This window comes from Solea senegalensis, linkage group LG11, assembly GCF_019176455.1.
Source record: "Solea senegalensis isolate Sse05_10M linkage group LG11, IFAPA_SoseM_1, whole genome shotgun sequence".
In the NCBI taxonomy this organism is placed as follows: domain Eukaryota; kingdom Metazoa; phylum Chordata; class Actinopteri; order Pleuronectiformes; family Soleidae; genus Solea; species Solea senegalensis.
In genome coordinates, this window is record NC_058031.1 from 13,374,800 (window position 1) to 13,394,754 (window position 19,955).

At 40.1% G+C, this 19,955-nt stretch overlaps 1 protein-coding gene across 3 annotated transcripts; it reads left to right on the forward strand.

Moving 5' to 3' along the window:
• Positions 1-2,351: 2,351 nt before the first annotated feature.
• On the forward strand, positions 2,352-19,504 carry pik3cd (phosphatidylinositol-4,5-bisphosphate 3-kinase, catalytic subunit delta). Of its 3 annotated transcripts, none has more exons than XM_044038946.1 (23): positions 2,352-2,682; positions 3,613-3,787; positions 5,299-5,527; positions 6,110-6,342; positions 6,651-6,827; positions 7,559-7,714; positions 8,016-8,105; positions 9,145-9,366; positions 12,523-12,619; positions 12,717-12,847; positions 12,946-12,996; positions 13,081-13,248; positions 13,445-13,566; positions 13,653-13,796; positions 13,877-13,976; positions 14,060-14,226; positions 14,589-14,698; positions 14,845-14,923; positions 15,022-15,189; positions 16,243-16,366; positions 16,669-16,814; positions 16,907-17,039; positions 17,126-19,504. In XM_044038946.1, exons 2-23 carry the CDS (start codon positions 3,647-3,649, stop codon positions 17,261-17,263), a joined length of 3,126 nt encoding a protein of 1,041 aa, XP_043894881.1. In that variant the 5' UTR covers positions 2,352-2,682; positions 3,613-3,646; the 3' UTR covers positions 17,264-19,504. The 3 variants fall into 3 exon arrangements, with proteins under 3 accessions (XP_043894881.1, XP_043894882.1, XP_043894883.1); XM_044038947.1 differs by having other exon boundaries at positions 2,352-2,603; XM_044038948.1 differs by lacking the exon at positions 2,352-2,682 and adding an exon at positions 3,060-3,251.
• The last annotated feature ends 451 nt before the right edge of the window (positions 19,505-19,955 follow it).

Here is a 19,955-nt window from a genome sequence, read left to right on the forward strand (position 1 = left end):
GGAAAACAACAAGTAGAAATGAGTGGTTCCTTTTATTATTGCACACCAAATATTTTATATTTATATTCTTTGAATTGTCATCTGTCTGTTACTGTGGCATAATTACATTTTGTTAATTAAACCTGAAAAGGCTTAATGAGATGGGGGGAAAAGGAATATATTTTGTTAATTATCTGCAAGTTAAGCACAATTTCCTGAATAAACATGGCGGCCACAGACCGTGGCCACAGAAAAAAAAGAAACCTAACTTTTCCAAATGTGAACTAGCTCCTGTTTTGAAGCCTCAAGATTTACAATTAAAATTCACCGACATCACCTGCAAAAAGGCACCTTTTTAATGAGACCACCTGACAATCTCATTGGTGTCCACTCATATGTGCTGTCTATTTTCTTCTAAACAGGGGAACTGCTTTACAATATTGACATTGTATTCTATTGAAAAAGACCCAAAAAAAACTAGTGATTGGGACCAGTTACTCTTGAGGAAAATGTATATTAAATCAATGGAGAAATCGGCCCACCTTTGCACGGAGTTCCACTCAAAACATTGACTGTAGATACAAAGTAGTGGACAAAGTCTTCAGGTAGGATGGAATGTTTGTATCTAGATTCAGGTCTTTTTTATCCCGTAGAACACAGAGCATTTAAGCTGCTGTTTTCCCATCACTATGTTAAAGCGTACAGTATATACAGAGACTATAAGAATGATTTTATACACACCTGAGCAAAAAGTAAAATCTGATTGAATCTGTGAAATTTGGAATTATGTCACAGTTCAAAGTTTGCTTGGCGTTTATGAACAAAAATGAAAGAAAAGCAGTCCAATTTTATGGCTTTTGCACAATTATAGCTACGTTATGTCACTACCAAAAAATGCAATTGAAAAGTAATCATAACTTTGACTCAACAACACGTAAGAAGAGGGAAAAATGTTGTAAAGCCTGAATATGTGACCTATAAACACACCCCAGGATCTCCATATAAGACCTTGTGTATTATTCCCGCGGCAATTTACCAAGGGTGCACCTGCGGCACAGATTCATGCCACGTGAGCACTAAGGGTTAATAGAGCATAATGTCACTTTGTAAATGTGTTGTTTTTTCAACTGTTATGTGTGGCTGCTTAAAGCTTCTCTCTGTTGTCCGTCTCTCTCTCTCGCTCCCCACTGTTTTTCCTCTCCATTCCTCTGTGCTTCATTTCAGTGATTGCATCCCTGCACTGTGAGTGGAGAAGTAGAAGACGTCATCGTGGGGAGGGAAGTTTAAAACGGGGGAGGAAAAAGAGTGAAACCACAGTGATATATGTATATTTCTAGCCTCTGGTCATACTGCATCAGCAACTACAGCACCAGGTCTACCACTCCGTAACTTAAATTTTCCCAGAATGAACTCTGAATTTGGTAAAACAGCTTTCTCCTTCTTCGCACCACGGACATGGAATGAGCTGCAAAACACAATTTCACTACAGACACTCACTATAAACACATTCGAAGGCTTTTTATGGACTGTCATGAAAGAAACATAACCTTTTTGTGGGGTTTGGATTAAGGATCTTGTTGGTTTGGCCTGTATACTTCTGCACTTTGACTCTCTTTTAATGACCTCCTTTTAACTTTTATATTCTGTTGTGAGTTTTATTTCTGAAATTGTCTTGTTTCTGTAACTATTTGTACTATCTGTGCTGCTATCTTGACCAGGACTCCCTGGAAGAAGAGATCTTGTATCTTAAAGGGACCTATGGCTAAATAAAGGATAAATAGGATAAATAAAATAAAACACAGGATAAATAAAATAAAAATAACAGTGGATGAAAGTGGGTAGCAAGCTGGAGGGCTCTCTTTGTATTTTCCTCCCTCCTCAGATTGTTTTTGTTAATTAGATAGTGATGGTGATTTTTCTTTTGGGGACATGCTGGGTCCGTTCAGGTGCTGCCCACCTTTTTGATAATTTTTTGCCGGGATCTCCATCCCTTTTCCTTTGTTCACTTTGTTTTGAAATAATGACATTTTAATTAATAAAAACAAATTACAATGGTTTAAACTTGTGGCATCCATTGATGCTTAGTCTCCTACTATTATTAGTAATTATTACTAAATGCTACTTCCAAATTCAAAGGCTACATCCATTTCATACATACAGTCTCTGTCCAAAAAACATTAGAATACTTTATTCCAAGACTACAATTTTTTTGTTTATGTTAAAGTGATTTTACACAAACATACGCATGGTTTAAATCATGACCACCAATTAACACTGGACCTTTAAAGTTACCAATATAAATGTGCTGAAGGTGGATTGGGGGCGGGGTCTACACAGAGCGTAATCCACTTTCACTTTGCGTCTTTATCGCAGTGAACTTTTTGGGAGACGGTCCCTTGGCCCGGCAGAGGTAGTCTGAGCACAGCCGGCTCAGAGCCACAACACCGCCGTCTGTCAGTCTGACTGTAACGCCGGGCTTCAGCGACGCTTCTCCCGCTTCACTTCACATGCACCTCTGACAGCGCTGCGTGACTCCGGGACTCCGGGACTCCTCACCCTCACTCGACGGGTCGCTGCGCAGCCTGCAGCCGCCGGGGGAGCGGGACACGTCAGGGGTGAAGATGGTGAGAGCAGCCTCCATCTTCACCGCGACACAACCATGAAGAGATAGATGAGCTGTCTGTCAACTGTCTGCACCAACAGGTTGAATCAGCTTTTTCCCTCATTACGTTTTAATTTATACACACTTTAAAATGTGTCTGCTGCTAGCTTTGTAGACTGCTATCTGCTGTTTTTATTACCCTGTTCTGAGTGTAAATATTTATTGTAACTGTTGAAAAATTCGGTGTTTTTTAATTTATTTTAAAACACAAACACGTGAATGTGTGCGTAGAGTGTTTTTATGTTGCTCTTAGCACTGTTGTCTTTACCGAGTTATTGTTAAGATTATCTATCTATGTAGCACACTCCATTGAACATTGATATTAAGCTACAGACAATGCACCTCATACAGAGCAAGAGTGTTCTCTTACTAAAATCAATAGTGTCAAATTACTTGAAGAAAAAAAACAACTGACACATACATACACTCAAGTGTGTTGTTGTGTTCTCTGCACAGTCAGGGGGAAATTATAGGACATGCTTATAGGACACGGTTACATGTTTTTTTTCTGTCTAGTGTTTAATACTCCAGTCAAATGAAGTTCCTTGTGTGGATTCACCTGCTTTGACCCCTGAGAACTGGTTGCACTTCTCTCGGAAAGAGCATACTAGTGAGTTAAATCTGTACACAGGCTTCAAAATGCAAATTAGAGACCTATAACAGGACTCCGGAGTTATTGAATTTCGCAATTCAATAACTTATTTATAACATAGTGGTCGAAGATTGAGGAGCTGAAGAAGGAAGCTAATGCAGGCCACTGTTTATCATTCATTTTATTCATTCCTGTCATACACACCCCTGCTTGCAATCGTCCAATTTCAACACACAATCATGCAAAGATGTATCACTCAAGGTTTTAGGAACAAGACACGGTGTCTCGTGGACAGTAAACACATGTTAATAGAGGACATATTAACCCTGACTGTGTTTCCTCCTCTGGGTGGATGGCCGGCTTGTGTTCTGGTGAGCAGCAGAGGAGCTGACGGTAAATGAGAGGCTGTCACCATGCCCCCAGGGAAGTATGGGATGCAGGAGGAATGGGGGAAGGAGGGTGTCCAGGAGATCATCATGGACTTCCTGCTGCCGAATGGGATCTTCCTCAAATTCCCCGTGTCTCGAAATGACACCATCAAAAACATCAAAAAGGTACGTCGGCTCACGTCACGTCCCCTTGTATTTCTTTTAGTCGTCTTGATAAATTTAGATCTCCCACTGAGGCGTGTTCATCCATTATAATAAAACACTGTATTTCTAATGCACCGACTGCAGTGCCGTGTCGTGACCTCAGTTGCCGACGCTGTTGTTATTTACAATATTTATTCAATACCCTTTTAAACAAATTGGTTGATTTAATATTTCCTTAAGGCATTAGACTAATTAAAACACTGCACAGTCTGAACAATGCACCGTCTGATTCATCTTGAAATTTTGAGACGAGGAGCTGCAGCTTTCCTCTCCCTCGTACACAGACAGTCCGCTCTGTGCTGAAGCAGATCTGCTGTTCAACGTGAATGTGCCAGTTTCTATGCCAACAGTTCTGCCACTCCAGGCTGTTTGATTTAGCTCTGTTAAGTAATGATACTCTGAGAAGCTGTTAAGATGATTAAGAGATTAAAAGTCTTTCCAGTCTTGAGTGATTCACAAGGAATTTTAGTAAAAGAAAACATTTCGGGGGTCACTTTGTGTGAAGTAGATTATAATTTTAGCTCATGAAGTCAGTCACAGAAAGCAAAAGGGTGACAAATGTGTTGTTCCTCAACAAAGCTTTCGTTGACAGTTTTTTCTCACTTGTGAAAATGGTAATAGCAACACAGACCCTAGTGTTTTAACCACCATTTCCTTAATAAAGCATGCTTTCATATGACCCTTAAGGCACACACTTCACACTCGCAACTGTGGCTAAAACGAATGACTATTTTTATTATCGATTAATCTGCTTTGTTTATTCAGAAACCAACATTTTCACATTTAATTGTATTTTTTTATTTAACCTTTAGCCTCAAAATGTATTTTAACCTCTCTGGTGACAGACGTCAGCTTCTTGAAACAGTGCGAGTGAAATGACCGTAATAACCACATGTTGGCTCTGACCTGCAACTTCTCACATTTAACTTTTCTGATAATGCAAAGTGTGTTAAAGGGTTAATCGGGTAGAAACCCATTGAGATTGAGATCTCTTTTCCAAGGGTGACCTGGCCAAGAGGTCAGCAGCACATGACATGGTAAATGTTAGAGAGACAGGTTCCAAACAATCCTTTTGACAAAAACAATAATGTAACAGTGTTTAAAGTTTGCTTGACATTTAAAGTGCGGGAGTTGAGGTCACAGTAACAAATTAAAAACACAGGCACTGTGTGTCTAATATGAGAGAACCAAACGCTCCAAGTGAATTCAGTTCAGTTCAAGCGGAACGCTCTTTCCCCCTATTTCTGTTCACGTGGAACAGATCGACGGAGAACTTCACTAGAACGAAGAGAATAGTGGCTTTTAGTTCTTTGAAGAAGAGTGTGCCGATGCAGTAACTAATCCAAGAAGTGTGTCAAATTTGACCCCAAACCCTGCTTAAACGCATAAATGGATGATCAGAATACATATAGCTGTTGCATTATTTAGTAATCACTTAATAACCAATTAATCATTGCATGCCTTTTTTTCAGATGGTTTGGAAAAATGCCCGGAGTGAGGCCCTCTTCGGTGCGCTGGGCGACCCGGACGCGTACGTCTTCACCTGTATCAACCAGACGGCGGAGCGGGAGGAGCTGGAGGAAGAATCGAGGCGTATCAGTGATGTGCGGCCTTTCATGTGTGTTCTGAGACTGGTGGGCAGGCAGGGTGACCGAGTGGAGAAACTCACCAACACACAAATCAGCCTGCTTATTGGCAAAGGTGAGCCCCTAAAGAGTCACGGGGGGGGTCTAGTGTGGTGAGCATTTACTGAGACGAGAAGAAGAAGAGGTGATTTCTGTCGGAGTCTTCTCAGGTCTGGATCCTGCTTCTTTGAATTATTACAGTGAGTGCAAAGAATTGTATTGAGATGACATTTTCAGACTACTTCCTCTCACATCATTATTCAGTTCTATACTAGGTTCAAGTCGGTGGTGACTGGCAAATCCATCATCATGTTCGGTAGCAGTAATGATGTTGTCGCCGTTGCTAGGAGAAATGTTTCAAGAACTTTCCCGAAGCTAACAGCAGTCTGTGCTACTTCGTAGTTTAGTTTCACAACATAGTGACTCTGCACATTCTTGACAGTCTTATTGTTTGGGTTGTTTTTTTACATCCAGGGATGCAATAAGAGGCACAACAGCACTATTTGTGTGAATGAATGAACAAAACATCTCACTGTAATTGAGAGCTGTGTGTTGGCTATGTTAAAAACATGAGTATCTTGTCACAGTTTTCTTTGTTTCTTTCTTTCTGTCTTTCCTTCTTTCTTTATTTCTTTCTTTCTTTCCTTCCGTCCGTCAGGTCTTCATGAGTTTGAGGCCCAGAAAAACCACGAGGTGAATGAGTTTCGGACCAAGATGCGCACATTTTGCGAAGAGAAGGCTCAGGACCAGCAGATGTTGCCATGGCACCAGTGGATGGAATACAGCTTCCCATGTGATCTGGAGCCTTGCTGCTCCCCACCGCAGTGCAGGAGTTCAAAGTCCAAAAACACCAAGAAGATTTTCGTCAACGTCAAGTTTGAGGCGTGCGATGTGAGTCGATCTGCTGCTGTAATTTTTATGAGTCATATTTGTAAAGGCAAATCACATCAGGTGTTATGGTATGATGGGGCAGCAGGTGGGAACCACGCAGCAAGCAGTGCACAACAGCTAGGATTGGAAAAACTGTGGTTCCACGTTGTGTCGATAAATTGTGGAGGATGGTGTTAAGTAAATATGATCACATTTGGAAATCCCCCTCCCACTCCACAGTCACCACCTTCAAAACAAAGTCCACTGAGAGGAGAGAGAAAAACTGTCTGATTTTCTGTGAAATTGTCTCCTTTGGAATCCTTTAACAGGAAAGCTTCATGCTGCAGCAGGATCCTAAGGATCACCCGGTGGCTCTGATCAGGAGCGCCCTGAAGAAGAAGGCCACTGTCTTTCGCTCAGTGCGGCAGGAGCCTGAGGACTACACGTTACAGGTCAACGGGAGCTGGGAGTTCATCTATGGGAAACATCCCTTGTGTCAGTTCAAAGTGAGTTCACATAGTGTCGCCTTTTTATATTGTATTGTTTCACACAGTGTTTTTCTGTGAGTCTCAGTAGATTTTATTGTTGTTTTTTGTGACTCTGAATAAAATTCAGCTTCTGTCTGAAAACAAACGTAAATAAATAAATCTCACCTTTATAGCAATATGAAACAAAGTGGCCCATACATTGTGTCAAACTGTGGATCTAACGTAATCAGTTTGTCAAATTTTATTCAGGCGGATTTGAAGAGATTTCTTCTTTTTCTATACTATGATACAATGTAATTGGAAAGGTTTTATTTAGCAGTGGGGCTGTTATTATTTCAGTGCTTGTGGATGAGTTTCTGTTCAGTGCTGTTTATCTATGAACACTGCTCTGTGTGGGTGAAACTGTGACAGCTGAAGTAACTGTCAGATCAAGACCAGGGTTGAGTCCAGGTTTTAGTGGCAGGAGACTCCACTAATGAATGTGAAACTCTGGATCCCAGCAGGAGTGACTCATATCTGTCTCGCAGCCCTTCAGAAAGCAACGGCGTCCATCTACACATAATGAGATTTGGTCTGCATTAACCTACAGCAAATGAGCAGCCCCAAGGACTTAACCAGCGCTATCAGAACACTGGGAAATATCTGTGGGTCAACTGACAGATAAATGTACCAGTAAACAAAAATAATTCTTCTTCTGCCCCCTCCTGTTGTCTGTCTCTGTCCTTTTTTTTCTTTTTTTTTTACTCCAGTACATTTTCTCATGTTTGAGAAATGGCCAAAACCCACATCTAACCATGGTGCACCACTCCACCATCAGCGCGTATCAGGAGGAACAAGGCAGGATGTGCAGCCAGGTATTCAAGAGTCGTTCATTGTCCAGACCTCCTCCACTGCCCCTAAGAAAGGTAAGAGGTCAGCGGACGGTGTCTTTCATTAACAGAGCAGCTGTCTCTCTCTCTGTTTCTCTCTGTGTGTCATTATGTTGTGTATGGAATTATTTTTTATTTGTTAAGAGCTTTCTCCGTTTGTTTGTTTTTTACACTTTATTTTGAAAGCCTTCCTTCCCTGGCTTCTGTCTTCTGATACATTGCCAAACAGGACGTTCTAGCAACAGTTTTGTGCCTCCAGACTTCAGTGAATGCCATCAATGAGATTCTATGAATTGAAAACAGTAAATCATATTTTCTTTTTTTCTTTTTTTTACAGCAGAACACAGCTTCTCTGTGGTCCATCAATGAGCCATTCTGCATTCACCTGCTTCAGGGCAGCCGAGTCAATGCAGACGAAGGAATGAAGGTTGGTGTGGTTTTTACGTGGGTTTCTCTCAATTTGCTGCTCAATGAAATGCGGCGTTCATTTGTTTACCAATATCTTCATTTCAGTTGTAGGAACTGTGGCGTTGACATATAAATGATAGGACTGTCACATGGTCTAGACCACACGTTTCCCATAATCATCAAGGCAGTTGGTTAAAACTTCAAAACAGGAAGTGGGGAGGGCCTCTCTGTTTTTTTACGTCTCATTCTGAGGCCTAGATTCTAAGAAAAAAAGACTGTCTTTCCCTTTCTCGCTTTCAATGCACTTCTTTTTTTTGAGGGCGATACATTCCTCTTGTTGTTACTATTGCAGTTAGGTTATGAACTATGTTGAAATAGATTTGTTAGCTCATTTCTCTGAAAACGGTTTGCATTTATTAAAAAACCATGTAAAAAAAAAATCCACATTTCCTTATTTATTCTCTTTTTTTTTGCTAAATCTATTTTCTTTTTTTTGCTGTCAACAATTTTCACATAGATGAAAAAGAGAGACAAGTCAAGTAGGGAGCTCTGTTAATGTGTGTCTGGGTCGGTGACTTTATAACTAACCGCGTTACTGTTTAGTTGGGTTATTAAGTGTAAGTGCCCTTCTGCCTGCTGCCTTAGAGCACATCATGACTCATGGCAAATTTGTCGTGTCACATAATTATCAGTCAGGCGCTGGTTTGAAAACACACCCTGGGGGAGGATAACCACTCATATACAGTATTTCTGTAAATATACATTGACTTTCTTGATATGACAAAGTGCCGTAGTGCCGAATTTTGAGTCTAATGATTGTTTATGATTTTTGTCACACTCTGCAAAGCATTGAAAGGTGCCGCGAACCTGCTTACATTATGAATGTGTAGATCTTTTGACTCATACTGACACAGGAAACTGTGAATCATCTTGTGAAGTTTGCACATCTTCCACAAACAATCTCCCTCACAAATGTGCAAAAGTATTCAGCAGCTTCCAAACCACATGTTTGGCCTTAGTCTTATCTCCACTGTGCATCTGTGTGTTTCCCCCTCCAGCTTGTGGTGCAGGCCGGTCTTTTCCATGGCAGCGAGCTGCTCTGTAAGGTCGTGACAAGCTCGGAAGTGACGGTGTGCTCTGAGCCGCTGTGGGATCAAAAGCTGGAGTTTGACATAAACGTGGCCGACCTGCCTCGCATGAGCCGCCTGTGCTTCGCGCTCTACGCAGTCATTGAGAAAACCAAGAAACCCCGCGGCACAAAAAAGAAGAACAAGAGAGCGGTGAGTCCGGGAAGAAATTCTGACAGCTAGTTAATTTACAGTGGAGCAGGTGGGTGTAAGGGCTTTGTGAGCGTGAACTTGTTTGCATGCACAAACAGAGCTGTTTCCTCTCGAGTGTGTAGTGCGTTTAGTCAGTGTGTGCTGTGTGGGTGTGTTTGCTGCTGCCTCTGGTTGTGCAAGTGTGTTTAGTGGCAAGGCTGCGGTTAACATCTCATCCGCTTCAGCCCTTTTATCTGTGTATCACTCCAAGGAAGGAAGGAACTGGAAAGTCTTTTCAAGGAATTTTAAGATCATCCTCACAGTCATGTTTCGAACAGACCGCTCACAGATCCCGCAGAATATTTCACAATACAACTTTCTCCTCAGTTACTATGCACAGTAACGAGTGGAAGCCGAAGACACTGCAAAGCAATTTCATGCAACGTTCACAGCCCGTCTTTTATGCTTGTGGTCAGTGCTGGATAATTCATAGAACAACCAATCTGATAACAATAGATACCACATGAAGATCAACACGTTGTGGCTAATGTGCTGCATTTACCAGACGTTTCTTTTCTGATAAATAACACAACGTTTAGATAACATCTGTCCAGCTGTGAACCTAGCCGCTGAACGGTTCTAAAGATACAAACCACTTTTATTCACATGACATCAACAACAATAAGATGGAACTTCATCACCAGACAGGCAACATGAACATAGAACAATCTTCATGGAGCTATATGTGCTCCATAAAGCGGGGGGTAGAGGCAGTTTTATTTATTTATGAAGCACTGTTCATACACAAAGGTAGAGTCGAGGTGCTGCACAAAGACATTAAAAACATTAGGGACACAAAAATGAAAGAAATCTATACAAATTATTAAAATGAATAGAAAATATGGTTCCTAACAAATTGCTAAAACGTGCTTAAAAGAAATTAAAATATTAAGGTATGCAGCAGAGATGTATGCAAAATGTCACAAGCAGACTAAATAAAAAAATGTGTAGGAGAAATAGTAAAAACGTAATTATTCATTTAAGTTATTATTATAATTGCAAGTAGGGTTTATTTACTGTTACTTGGTTAACATTCGTACAGGCTTTAACACCATTGAGAGCCAGTTAAACTGTACATGTAATAATAATATTGATCATGTCTGCTTTGTTTGTAATTGTTTAACAGTAAGCTACATTTAAGGAGCATTTGGCACGGAATTGATTATTTAATTTACAGAAAATGAATGATATGATCTGCTTTGATTGTGATTATAAGTAACCCAGAAACTCAGATTCTGACCATTTCCAAAAAAAGGGGGGGATTTAATTTAATAATTTATATTATTAATTGGGAAAGTGACAAAAATATAATTAGTTATTGTAAATGTTCTGGTTTAGAGCTATAAAGCCTTGATTTTTAGCTTTAAATCCCATTTGATTACTGTTTCATTCATGAAAGAGCAACATCTGAATTCTATACTGTAAAGAGTCACCACTGTACTCTGTAGTACAGTGAAAAACAATTAATTCCCATTTTCTGTGGCTGTGGTTTCAGCAGCTTTTATTTTGATGAGTTGCAGTGTCTGAGAAAACATGGTGCCCAGGTGTTTCTTTTTAACGGGTATTGGAGGCTGCTTCTGCTTTCTGGGCAACTTCTCTCTTTTGAGCCACTTCTCCTTTGCGTGTAAGAGAAGTCCTGCAGAAAGTGAGCTGGAAATTGAGCTGTTTTTTGTACGTCTTGTTTATGTGTCTCGCCTATTTTTTCAGCGTGCTTCTTTCCTTTTTAACACATTGGGTGGTGGTAGTTATTTCTCTTCTGTTCTCTTCTTCATTCTCTGAAAAAGTTCTTTTTCCTCATTTTGATAAATTCTTATAAATTCTAAGTAGAGGGTCATGATTATGTATATTTTTAGGAGCTGCTTTACATTTTCTTTATTTCACACAATATAAAAAGTTTCACGCCTCAGCCGTTTTATGGAATTCAAGTACGTTTTCAAAATAAAGGATATGTTTTGCATAAGATAGTTAATAGTAAAGTGTTTCAGCGAGTTTTTACTTATAGACAGGAGAAGAGCTTGAAAAGAGTAAAATTGTGTTGAATTTGATCCAGACTAGGCCTAATTTTATACTTTAACTAGTTTGTTAGGGACACATTAAGATAGTTTAGTTGGTTGTTTGGCCTTTATTGTGTTTGAGTTGATTGACACGGTGAAATAAAAACAGGAAATTGGGTGAAGTAGAAAGAGAGACATAGTAAATGGTTACTCAGGCCTGCAGTCAATCCAAGGACATGCTACTCGAGGCCTATGTGCCCATGTGATGTGTGCCCTAACCAATTGGCCACTATCTCGTCTCTCTTTCTTTCTTTTCAGACTCAAAGACACTGACGCCATTTCCACGATTTTACAATAGAATAGATGTACTTTATTGATCGAGTGTAGCAGCAGCAGCAGCAAGACACACAATATACAGTACATGGAATAAAAATATAATAGAATGGATTAAAAATATACAAATATAGAATGAAATAAAATTGTATGTACATAACGTAAGGATGAGGAGAGTAAAGACTATTAAATAAATATGTAGTAAACTGTGAACTGTAAAGTACATAGATTAAACAGTAGATGACTTCACTAGAGCTGCAACTAACGATTATTTTCATAACCGATTAGTCTGTAATAACATAATGTATAAAATGTTGATCAGTGTTTTTCAAACCCATAAAGAATGATGTTCTCAAATGTCTTGTTTTGTCCAAAAACAAAAAACAGAATAGTTTTCTGGTAATGTGGAGCAAAGAAACCAGAAAAATATTCACATTTAAGAAAAATGAAAAATCAGGAAACTTCTTTTGATTCCTTAAAAACACTCAAACCGATGAATCAATTGTCAAAATAGTTGCAGATTCATTTAGTAATCGATTAATAAACGTTTAGTCGAGTAATTGTTTCAGCCCTAAAATTTACGTGACTGTTGTAGAGAGATGTGCCATGAGGCAGGAACGACTTCTTCTATCTGTTCGTACGACAGCGGGGCTGCAGCAGCCTGTTGGAGAAGGAGCTCTACTGTCTGTCCAGTGTGTAGTGGAGGGGGTGCTCTGCATTGTCCATGATGGAGATCATCTTTTGCAGAGTCCTCCTCTCCAACCCGCATCGTCTCTCTCTGTTCTTTCAGGATTGTCCCATAGCCTGGGTGAACACCATGGTGTTTGACTATAAGGACCAGCTCAAGACCGGGGAGTTCCTCTTGTCCACATGGCCGTCTGTTCCTGGTACTTTCCAGACTTGTCTCTTCTTCTTCTTCTTCTACTCTCAGCACAGGAGAGTAAGTAGATTAAAGCAGCTCAAATGTAACCTTTTGTATCACAGATGACAAAAGTGAGCTACTGAACCCGATGGGAACGGTCGAGAAAAACCCCAACGTGGACAGTGCTGCAGGGCTTCTCATTTGTTTCCCCAACATCCGACCACATCCTCTTTACTACCCTCCCCTTGACAAGGTACTTATTCTAAAAGGCCATCATAGATTCAGTACAAACATAATTGTTTATTTATTGTTTAAATCTGTGAGTTCAAAAATGTTCATCTGTGTCATCAGATAAATTACATCGAGAGGAACGGTGATGCATCTTTTGCCACTAAAGAAGAGGTAGGACCTTCACACATACAACTGGAAAAAAAGCTTGCTGTTGACCACATATTCTTGAATTTCTTTACTTGTCATCACGTGTAGAACATGAAACTTAAGGAAATCATGGACAACAAAAACTACACAGAGTTTTTTGAGGACGAAAAGGAACTCTTGTGGAAGCTCCGTGCTGAAGTTCGCGACCATTATCCAGAGAGTCTCTCTAAGCTGCTCCTCATCACCAAGTGGAATAAGAGAGAAGATGTTGTCCAGGTATGAATGGAGGGGCTACAAGTTTGATTTTACAAAACACAAGAAGGTCTAGATTCAAATCCTCACAGTGGAAAGAGATTATTATTTGTTTTCTAAATCATTCATTTAATTTCACATGTTCTCTAATAGCAATCTGTCATTTTACACACATTTTACATAAATAAATGAATAAAATAACAGTGATTATTTTCTCCAGATGGTGAGTCTGCTGAGGAACTGGCCAGACCTCCCTGCCATCCATGCATTAGAGCTCTTAGACTACAGTTTTCCTGACCCAGCTGTCCGTTCTTTCACTATCAGATGCCTCAGGAAGCTCAGGTATGTTCAGTTTATGTACCTTAGATGTTCTGTCTTTGAACATTACAATAGGGTAATCATTTATTGATCATTTTCTCTCTGCACAGTGATGATGAGCTGCTGCAGTATTTGATCCAGCTGGTCCAGGTCCTGAAGTACGAGTCCTACCTGGACTGTGACCTCACCACCTTCCTGCTGGAGAGGGCTTTGTCCAATAGGAGGATAGGACACTTTCTGTTCTGGCATCTCAAGTGAGCTGCAGTCCAGCAGAAAACCCACAATCGTGTACGTGAGGCCTTTTGTTTGACGAGAGTATTTGTGTGCATTGTAGGTCAGAGATTCACGTGCCATCTGTGACTTTGCGTTTTGGCCTAATTTTGGAGGCCTACTGCAGGGGAAACATCCACCACATAAAGCTCCTAACCAAACAGGTAATCTCACGTGCTGATACAGACCGGCACCATGTACAAGGTGTGAATTTGTTTTGTGCTAAACCTCAAACTCTGCCTCTCAGAACGAGGCTCTGAGCAAAATGAAGGCACTGAGCGACTTTGTCAAGTCAGGCTCTCAGAAGATGACAGCGGAGGACCTGAAGCTGTGTATCAGACAGGAGTCGTACCTGGAGGCTCTGTCCGACCTTCTGTCACCGCTCAACCCCAGCATCATCCTCGCTGAGATCTGGTTAGTACCAGACATATTTTTACCACTGAATTACAAAATAATGTACTGTATTTGTGAAACATTAGCAAATTGACACCTGATCAGTACAGTACGTTTTATTTTAAATCAAAGGATACACAGTTTTACACTAACGTTCACAGTTGTGAGCAGCATGACTTCAAATGTTTGATTAATGAGCCAAGAAAGAAATGATTACATTTGAGTTATCTTTACTGAGGTTTTTGCTTTCGCTCTTGCCTTCTCCAGTTTTACTCACAGTTTCGGGCTGACAGTAAAGACCGGTCTGTCTACAGGCCTGAAACACTTTTAGGATTATCACATGTTCATTAAAAAAACACTTTTTTTTTTCTTTACCCTTGCAGCACAGATAAGTGCAGATTTATGGACTCCAAAATGAAGCCACTCTGGTTGATGTACAAGAACCACTGGGCTCAAGGAGAAATGGTGGGCATCATCTTCAAGAATGGAGATGGTGAGATACGAGAACACCTGAATGGCCACACACACACACACACACACAGATATAAAAACATTACAAGCAGTTGTGGAAAGGGACGGCCCTTAAATTCAAAAAGAGGCTGATCGATACGGCATACTTATTTTATATTTCACCTTTAGACCTTCGACAAGACATGCTGACCCTCCAGATGATCCAGCTCATGGAGACTTTATGGAAGAAAGAAGGTCTCGATCTCAGGTACAGTCAGAGCAGTAGTTTCACCTGCTGATGCTCTTTTTGCTCTCGACAACCCTCCACACAGACCTAATGATGTCAGTTTTATCTCACACTGACAGAATGATCCCATATGGCTGTTTGTCCACTGGGAACAAGATGGGGCTCATCGAGGTAGTGAAGAACTCCGACACCATTGCCAATATCCAGCGCAACAACAGCAACAGTGCTGCTACCGCTGCCTTCAACAAGGATGCCCTGCTCAACTGGCTCAAATCTAAGAATCCTGAGTGAGTACAGTGACACAAAGATTTCTCATTCTAACGCCGATCGAACTGGTCTGTATTCATATAGCTTTACACTACAGTTAAAGCTATACAGTTTACGGTCCACACATAGGCTGTTTAAAGAGTTTTATCCATCTATTTACTTTTGAATTGTTTATCATGATCGGAGTCACAGGGCGAGCATATGTGTCCCAATGTGTATTTTGTTGTAAATACAGATGTTACACTAATTCTGGTCATGTTTTGTGAGCACTTCATCATCCACAGAACCATATTAATGTTAAAAAAAATCTTTAAAATGTGTTTGGAACTATATTATATTTTCTTAGTGTTTACATTGCTGATAAATGCTAAATTGGGGGACAGATATATTTTCAGGTACATATATATTCATGTACCGGCTTTAATTTCATCCCACACTCCCAGGATACCTTTGCAGGAGTCCTTTATGTAACTGGGTTTAGTTGCAAAAACATGCATATGTTAATACTCAGTTTAAGAATGATATGCTGTCAATACAGTTTAAACAAGCAGGTACAAGTGTTCTCTTTTCTCTGTCTGTGAAGAGAGCACGTACATTTTGACCTGACCCAAAACATTTGTTGTGTGATAAACCAGGACCAAGTGCATGGGCGACTGCAGCTTTAGCAACATTAAATAAGAGTAGATTTTTTATTTGGTGCCAAACAGTCTGAAGGTCCCATCCATTCAAAATGATTCCTGAAGAAGGAGAGCTGTTCAATTTAATGAATAAGCCTTTTGTATGTCACGTTGGCACAACAGGCCCAGCTGACTGCACGAGAGTACATAAAGATAATTAGCCTGAAACGCTTCAGCTCCCAAAAAGGAGTGGAGAAAATTAGTCAAAGCTTAACACCGCGAACCCTGTGCATGTCTAGACTGTGAAAGGACACAGCGGTCAAACATTAATTGGCCACAGGAACTCCTCTGTGAATGATGAATAAAACAGTAAGGAAAACCTGCCTCGTGACTGAGTGACGCATGTGTAGTAATGCCAGCTACTCTTGTCTCACTGCCCCTTTTTTTTGTCTCCAGGGACACACTTGATCAAGCAATAGAAGAGTTCACGCTGTCCTGTGCTGGCTACTGTGTAGCTACTTATGTCTTGGGCATCGGAGATCGTCACAATGACAATATCATGATCAGGGAAACTGGACAGGTGAGGTTTTACAGCACATGTGACACATGAGGCTGAATAGATTTATAACCCACATTTCAACAGGTAGTGTGCGTCAGAACACATAACACATCTGCCAATGTCAATAGTGTAGGAATTGCAATTGATATGATGTGGCACTGATGGGTTTGTCAGTGTTTGCAATGGACTCTCTAACTCACCAACAACTTAGACATGAATGACAGTGATTATTTTGTCACATTAGAAATCACTCAGGTCACTCACCAGGTAGTGATCAGTGATTTGAAACTTACCAAGCAGTCATTTTGACCTTTGTCCCTCAGCTGTTCCACATTGACTTTGGCCATTTCCTGGGTAACTTCAAGCGGAAACTTGGGATCAACAGAGAGCGTGTGCCTTTTATCCTGACTTATGACTTTGTTCATGTGATCCAGCAAGGAAGGACAAACAACAGCGAGAAGTTTGAGAGGTATTGTGTATGTTTGTGAATTTGTTTTTTACTTATCTGGAATTTTGTTTTATTGCTGATGACTTACTCTTGCATCCATGTCATGTCATCAGGTTCCGGGAATACTGTGAGCGAGCTTACAAGATCCTGTGTCGGAATGGGACGTTGTTTGTGAACCTCTTTGCTATGATGAAGGCAGCGGGACTGCCCGAGCTCACCTCCTTCAAAGACATCCAGTATCTAAAGGTTTGTGACAATATGACAATATGACAGTAGTGATGCTGCTGCTCATGAAACATTGTTGACAATGATTTGGTTCTTGTCTCCAAAAGGATTCTTTAGCTTTGGGCAAATCCGAGGAAGAGGCACTGAAGAATTTCAAAGTAAAGTTTAATGAAGCACTGCGAGAGAGCTGGAAAACCAAGGTCAACTGGATGATGCACTCCTTGGCCAAAGATAATAGACCGTGAAGAACACTGAACACTTGAGGACAGCTGAAAGATCATGGAATATTTACTCGTGGAGATGAAAGGGAGTAAAACAGAATCAAATGTCCAACTTCATTGATGGCACTTAAAGATATTCAACGTTTGTTTACATCTGTCTGTTATAAATAACAACTAAGTGGAGGCATCTAGAGGCTGAAATAATCGTGGCGCATCACTTGAACACACAGTGAGGTCAAACTCATCATACTCAACTTTCTCCCTTCGAACAATTGAATTGCCTTTGCCTCAGGGCCACATTAAGACAGACATACGGTATGTTTTTAATTTGTTGAAACCGCTACTTGAAAACCACCTGCTCATGCAAACGTGTCATGAATCACTGAAATAGAAGCAGAGACTGTGAATGTTCATCTCACTGACTGGTTTACTGTGCGGGGAGCAAACAGCAAATGATGATGATGATGAGGATGATATCTGTCAGTCGAAGAACAATAACAGCGTGGCAGTTTTACCTCAACTCTTTCATACACTGGGAAGCCTCTGTCATTTCCTCTCATTTCAGCTGCCTCTCTGGGGGTGTCTTATTTTCTATTTTATTGTATTTTATTTAATTTGGTATATTTTAAATACTTGTACAAAGTCATGAAAGATATTTTAAAGATGTCCTCTTTTACTGCTGTATCACTTACTGATTTGTGATGTTGCCTTAAAGTACAGTATGTTGCCTTTTGAGTAGCAGTGGATAGAGATGAGATGAAAACAAATGCTTAGATTGGGACCTTTATTTGGTAAACACGTGTGTGTGTGTGTACACGACTGTGATGCCCAGCAGACCCTCACTGAAGAGCGACGACGTTTTAAAGGAACAGTTTGATATTGTTGTCTGAAAACGTCACCATACTTGTGTTTTCATCACAAAGGAAACAGGGCCAAACCATCAGTAGCAACTGGAATTGTAGGCGACATTTAAAGCTTTCATGAAATGTCCTCAAGGAATCGTCAAGTCCAGTTTGTGAATCACTCTATTGTCTCCTGTCTCCAGCCTATTTAGCAGACAGATATGAGAGTGGCATTTTAAATTTTTTCCAATAATATCAAACTATTCCATTAATGATGTAGTTGCAAACAAGACAAAGAAATGGTCTTGGGCTCTGTGCGAAGAGGTTTTCTTTTTTGTTTGGTAACGAACAGACAAATCCTGCTCAGTACAACATGAAAAAGGTGTTACTGTTAACATGGGCCCCATGAAAGTGAAAATGTCACCTATGTTATGTGATCTCAAATGACGCGGTTTGTGTGTATGTGTGTACTTGTTACCTTTTTAGAACCTTTTCTGGCATAAACACTGACCTTGTCAGGACCAGTAGTTCTCATGATCCCAAAATGTGGTCCTAATGAAGTAGAATTTAATTCCTGAGGAACTTGTTAAGTTTAGGACTAAGATTTTAAATGTGGTTAAGGTTAGTATTGGGCATTAACTGGTTATGGTTAAGGTAAGATTGTTTAGGCTGTCCAAATGAATGACTTAAGAAGCTGTGCAAACCTGTGTGTGTGTGTGTGTGTGTGTGTATGCTCCCGAAATATTCTCATATTTAAGCTACCTGTAGTTTCCGTTGTTTTTCAACATATGTGCCAGCAGGTGGCATGAAAGTGATTTCATGCTCACAATGTCAAACACACTGATCCAATGCTGTGCAAAATAATGTTTTTCTTTCTGTTTAAGTGAGCCTGTGTGCTGGATGAGTCAATGTTATGTTGTGTTGCTCTGATTGCTTTACATGCTGTATATCCTGCTGCAAGTCCTTCATGGACCAGTTGAATGTAAGATAAAGTGCTTTTCATATGCTTTTTTGTGTAAAAGTTCAAGTAACCCTGACTGTTTGTATGGATCTCTATACAATGATGTATTTTACAGAAGAACAAGGACAAGTGAAGATTAAACACATTAAAGTACAGAAATATACACTGTGGAATACTGTAGAGTTTAAATATGGGTCATCTATGCAGACTTAGTTACACACATCCGCTTTAAGCCTGGAGGAGTGGATCTACTCAATTAATAGACGACGTTTGCTAATTGTAAATGATACTGCTGTTGCCTTTTAATTGATTTGATCGATTGTAATAATAATAGCTCAGGCCTGGTTTAAATGTGTGCAGCTAAAACAGAACAATTGTCTTTTGCATATTCCTGTTTTCCTCTTTGCTTCTCATGCTGTTAGGAGGAAAACGCGCACTCAATAAATCGTTTGCAACAGGTCATCTCAGCTGTAACCTTCAAGAGTCATCTGTCAGCTCAGAAACCCTTTGCCCTTTGTTTGCGTGTAGATTTTCTTGACTTTTGTGTGACTAATCCACACAAGTGTGTCTCCAGATGATTTACTTTTGGAGCCACTTTACAAAGTATCAAGAATTTAGAAAACTGTCATAGTGTAGAAATGTAATTCATTGCAACCAGTAACATTTTGATCATATGCATATTTAGCATTATGAACATGCAGCATTGCCTAGTCAGGGTATATACAGAGTAAGCATCATCTCTAACATTATTTATTTCCCTCTTTTTCATAGTTAAAAATGAATTATATATAAAACCAAATTTTGTCTGTGACACAACTGATTAGAGAGCTTTAAAATGGTTTTACAAGAGACCCCTCTTGATTTATTGATACACTAAATGTGACTTCCATATTTGGTGGTGTAGCAGTTTATT

What these genes read in the sequence shown, in the direction of transcription:
- pik3cd (XM_044038946.1), top strand. Translation starts at nt 3,647, where the DNA reads ATGCCCCCAGGGAAGTATGGGATGCAGGAGGAATGGGGGAAGGAGGGT. An exon ending in CAGCCTGCTTATTGGCAAAG is followed by an intron (nt 5,528 to 6,109) that starts GTGAGCCCCTAA and finishes TCCGTCCGTCAG; the next exon opens with GTCTTCATGAGTTTGAGGCC. An exon ending in AAAGAAGGTCTCGATCTCAG is followed by an intron (nt 14,924 to 15,021) that starts GTACAGTCAGAG and finishes TCACACTGACAG; the next exon opens with AATGATCCCATATGGCTGTT.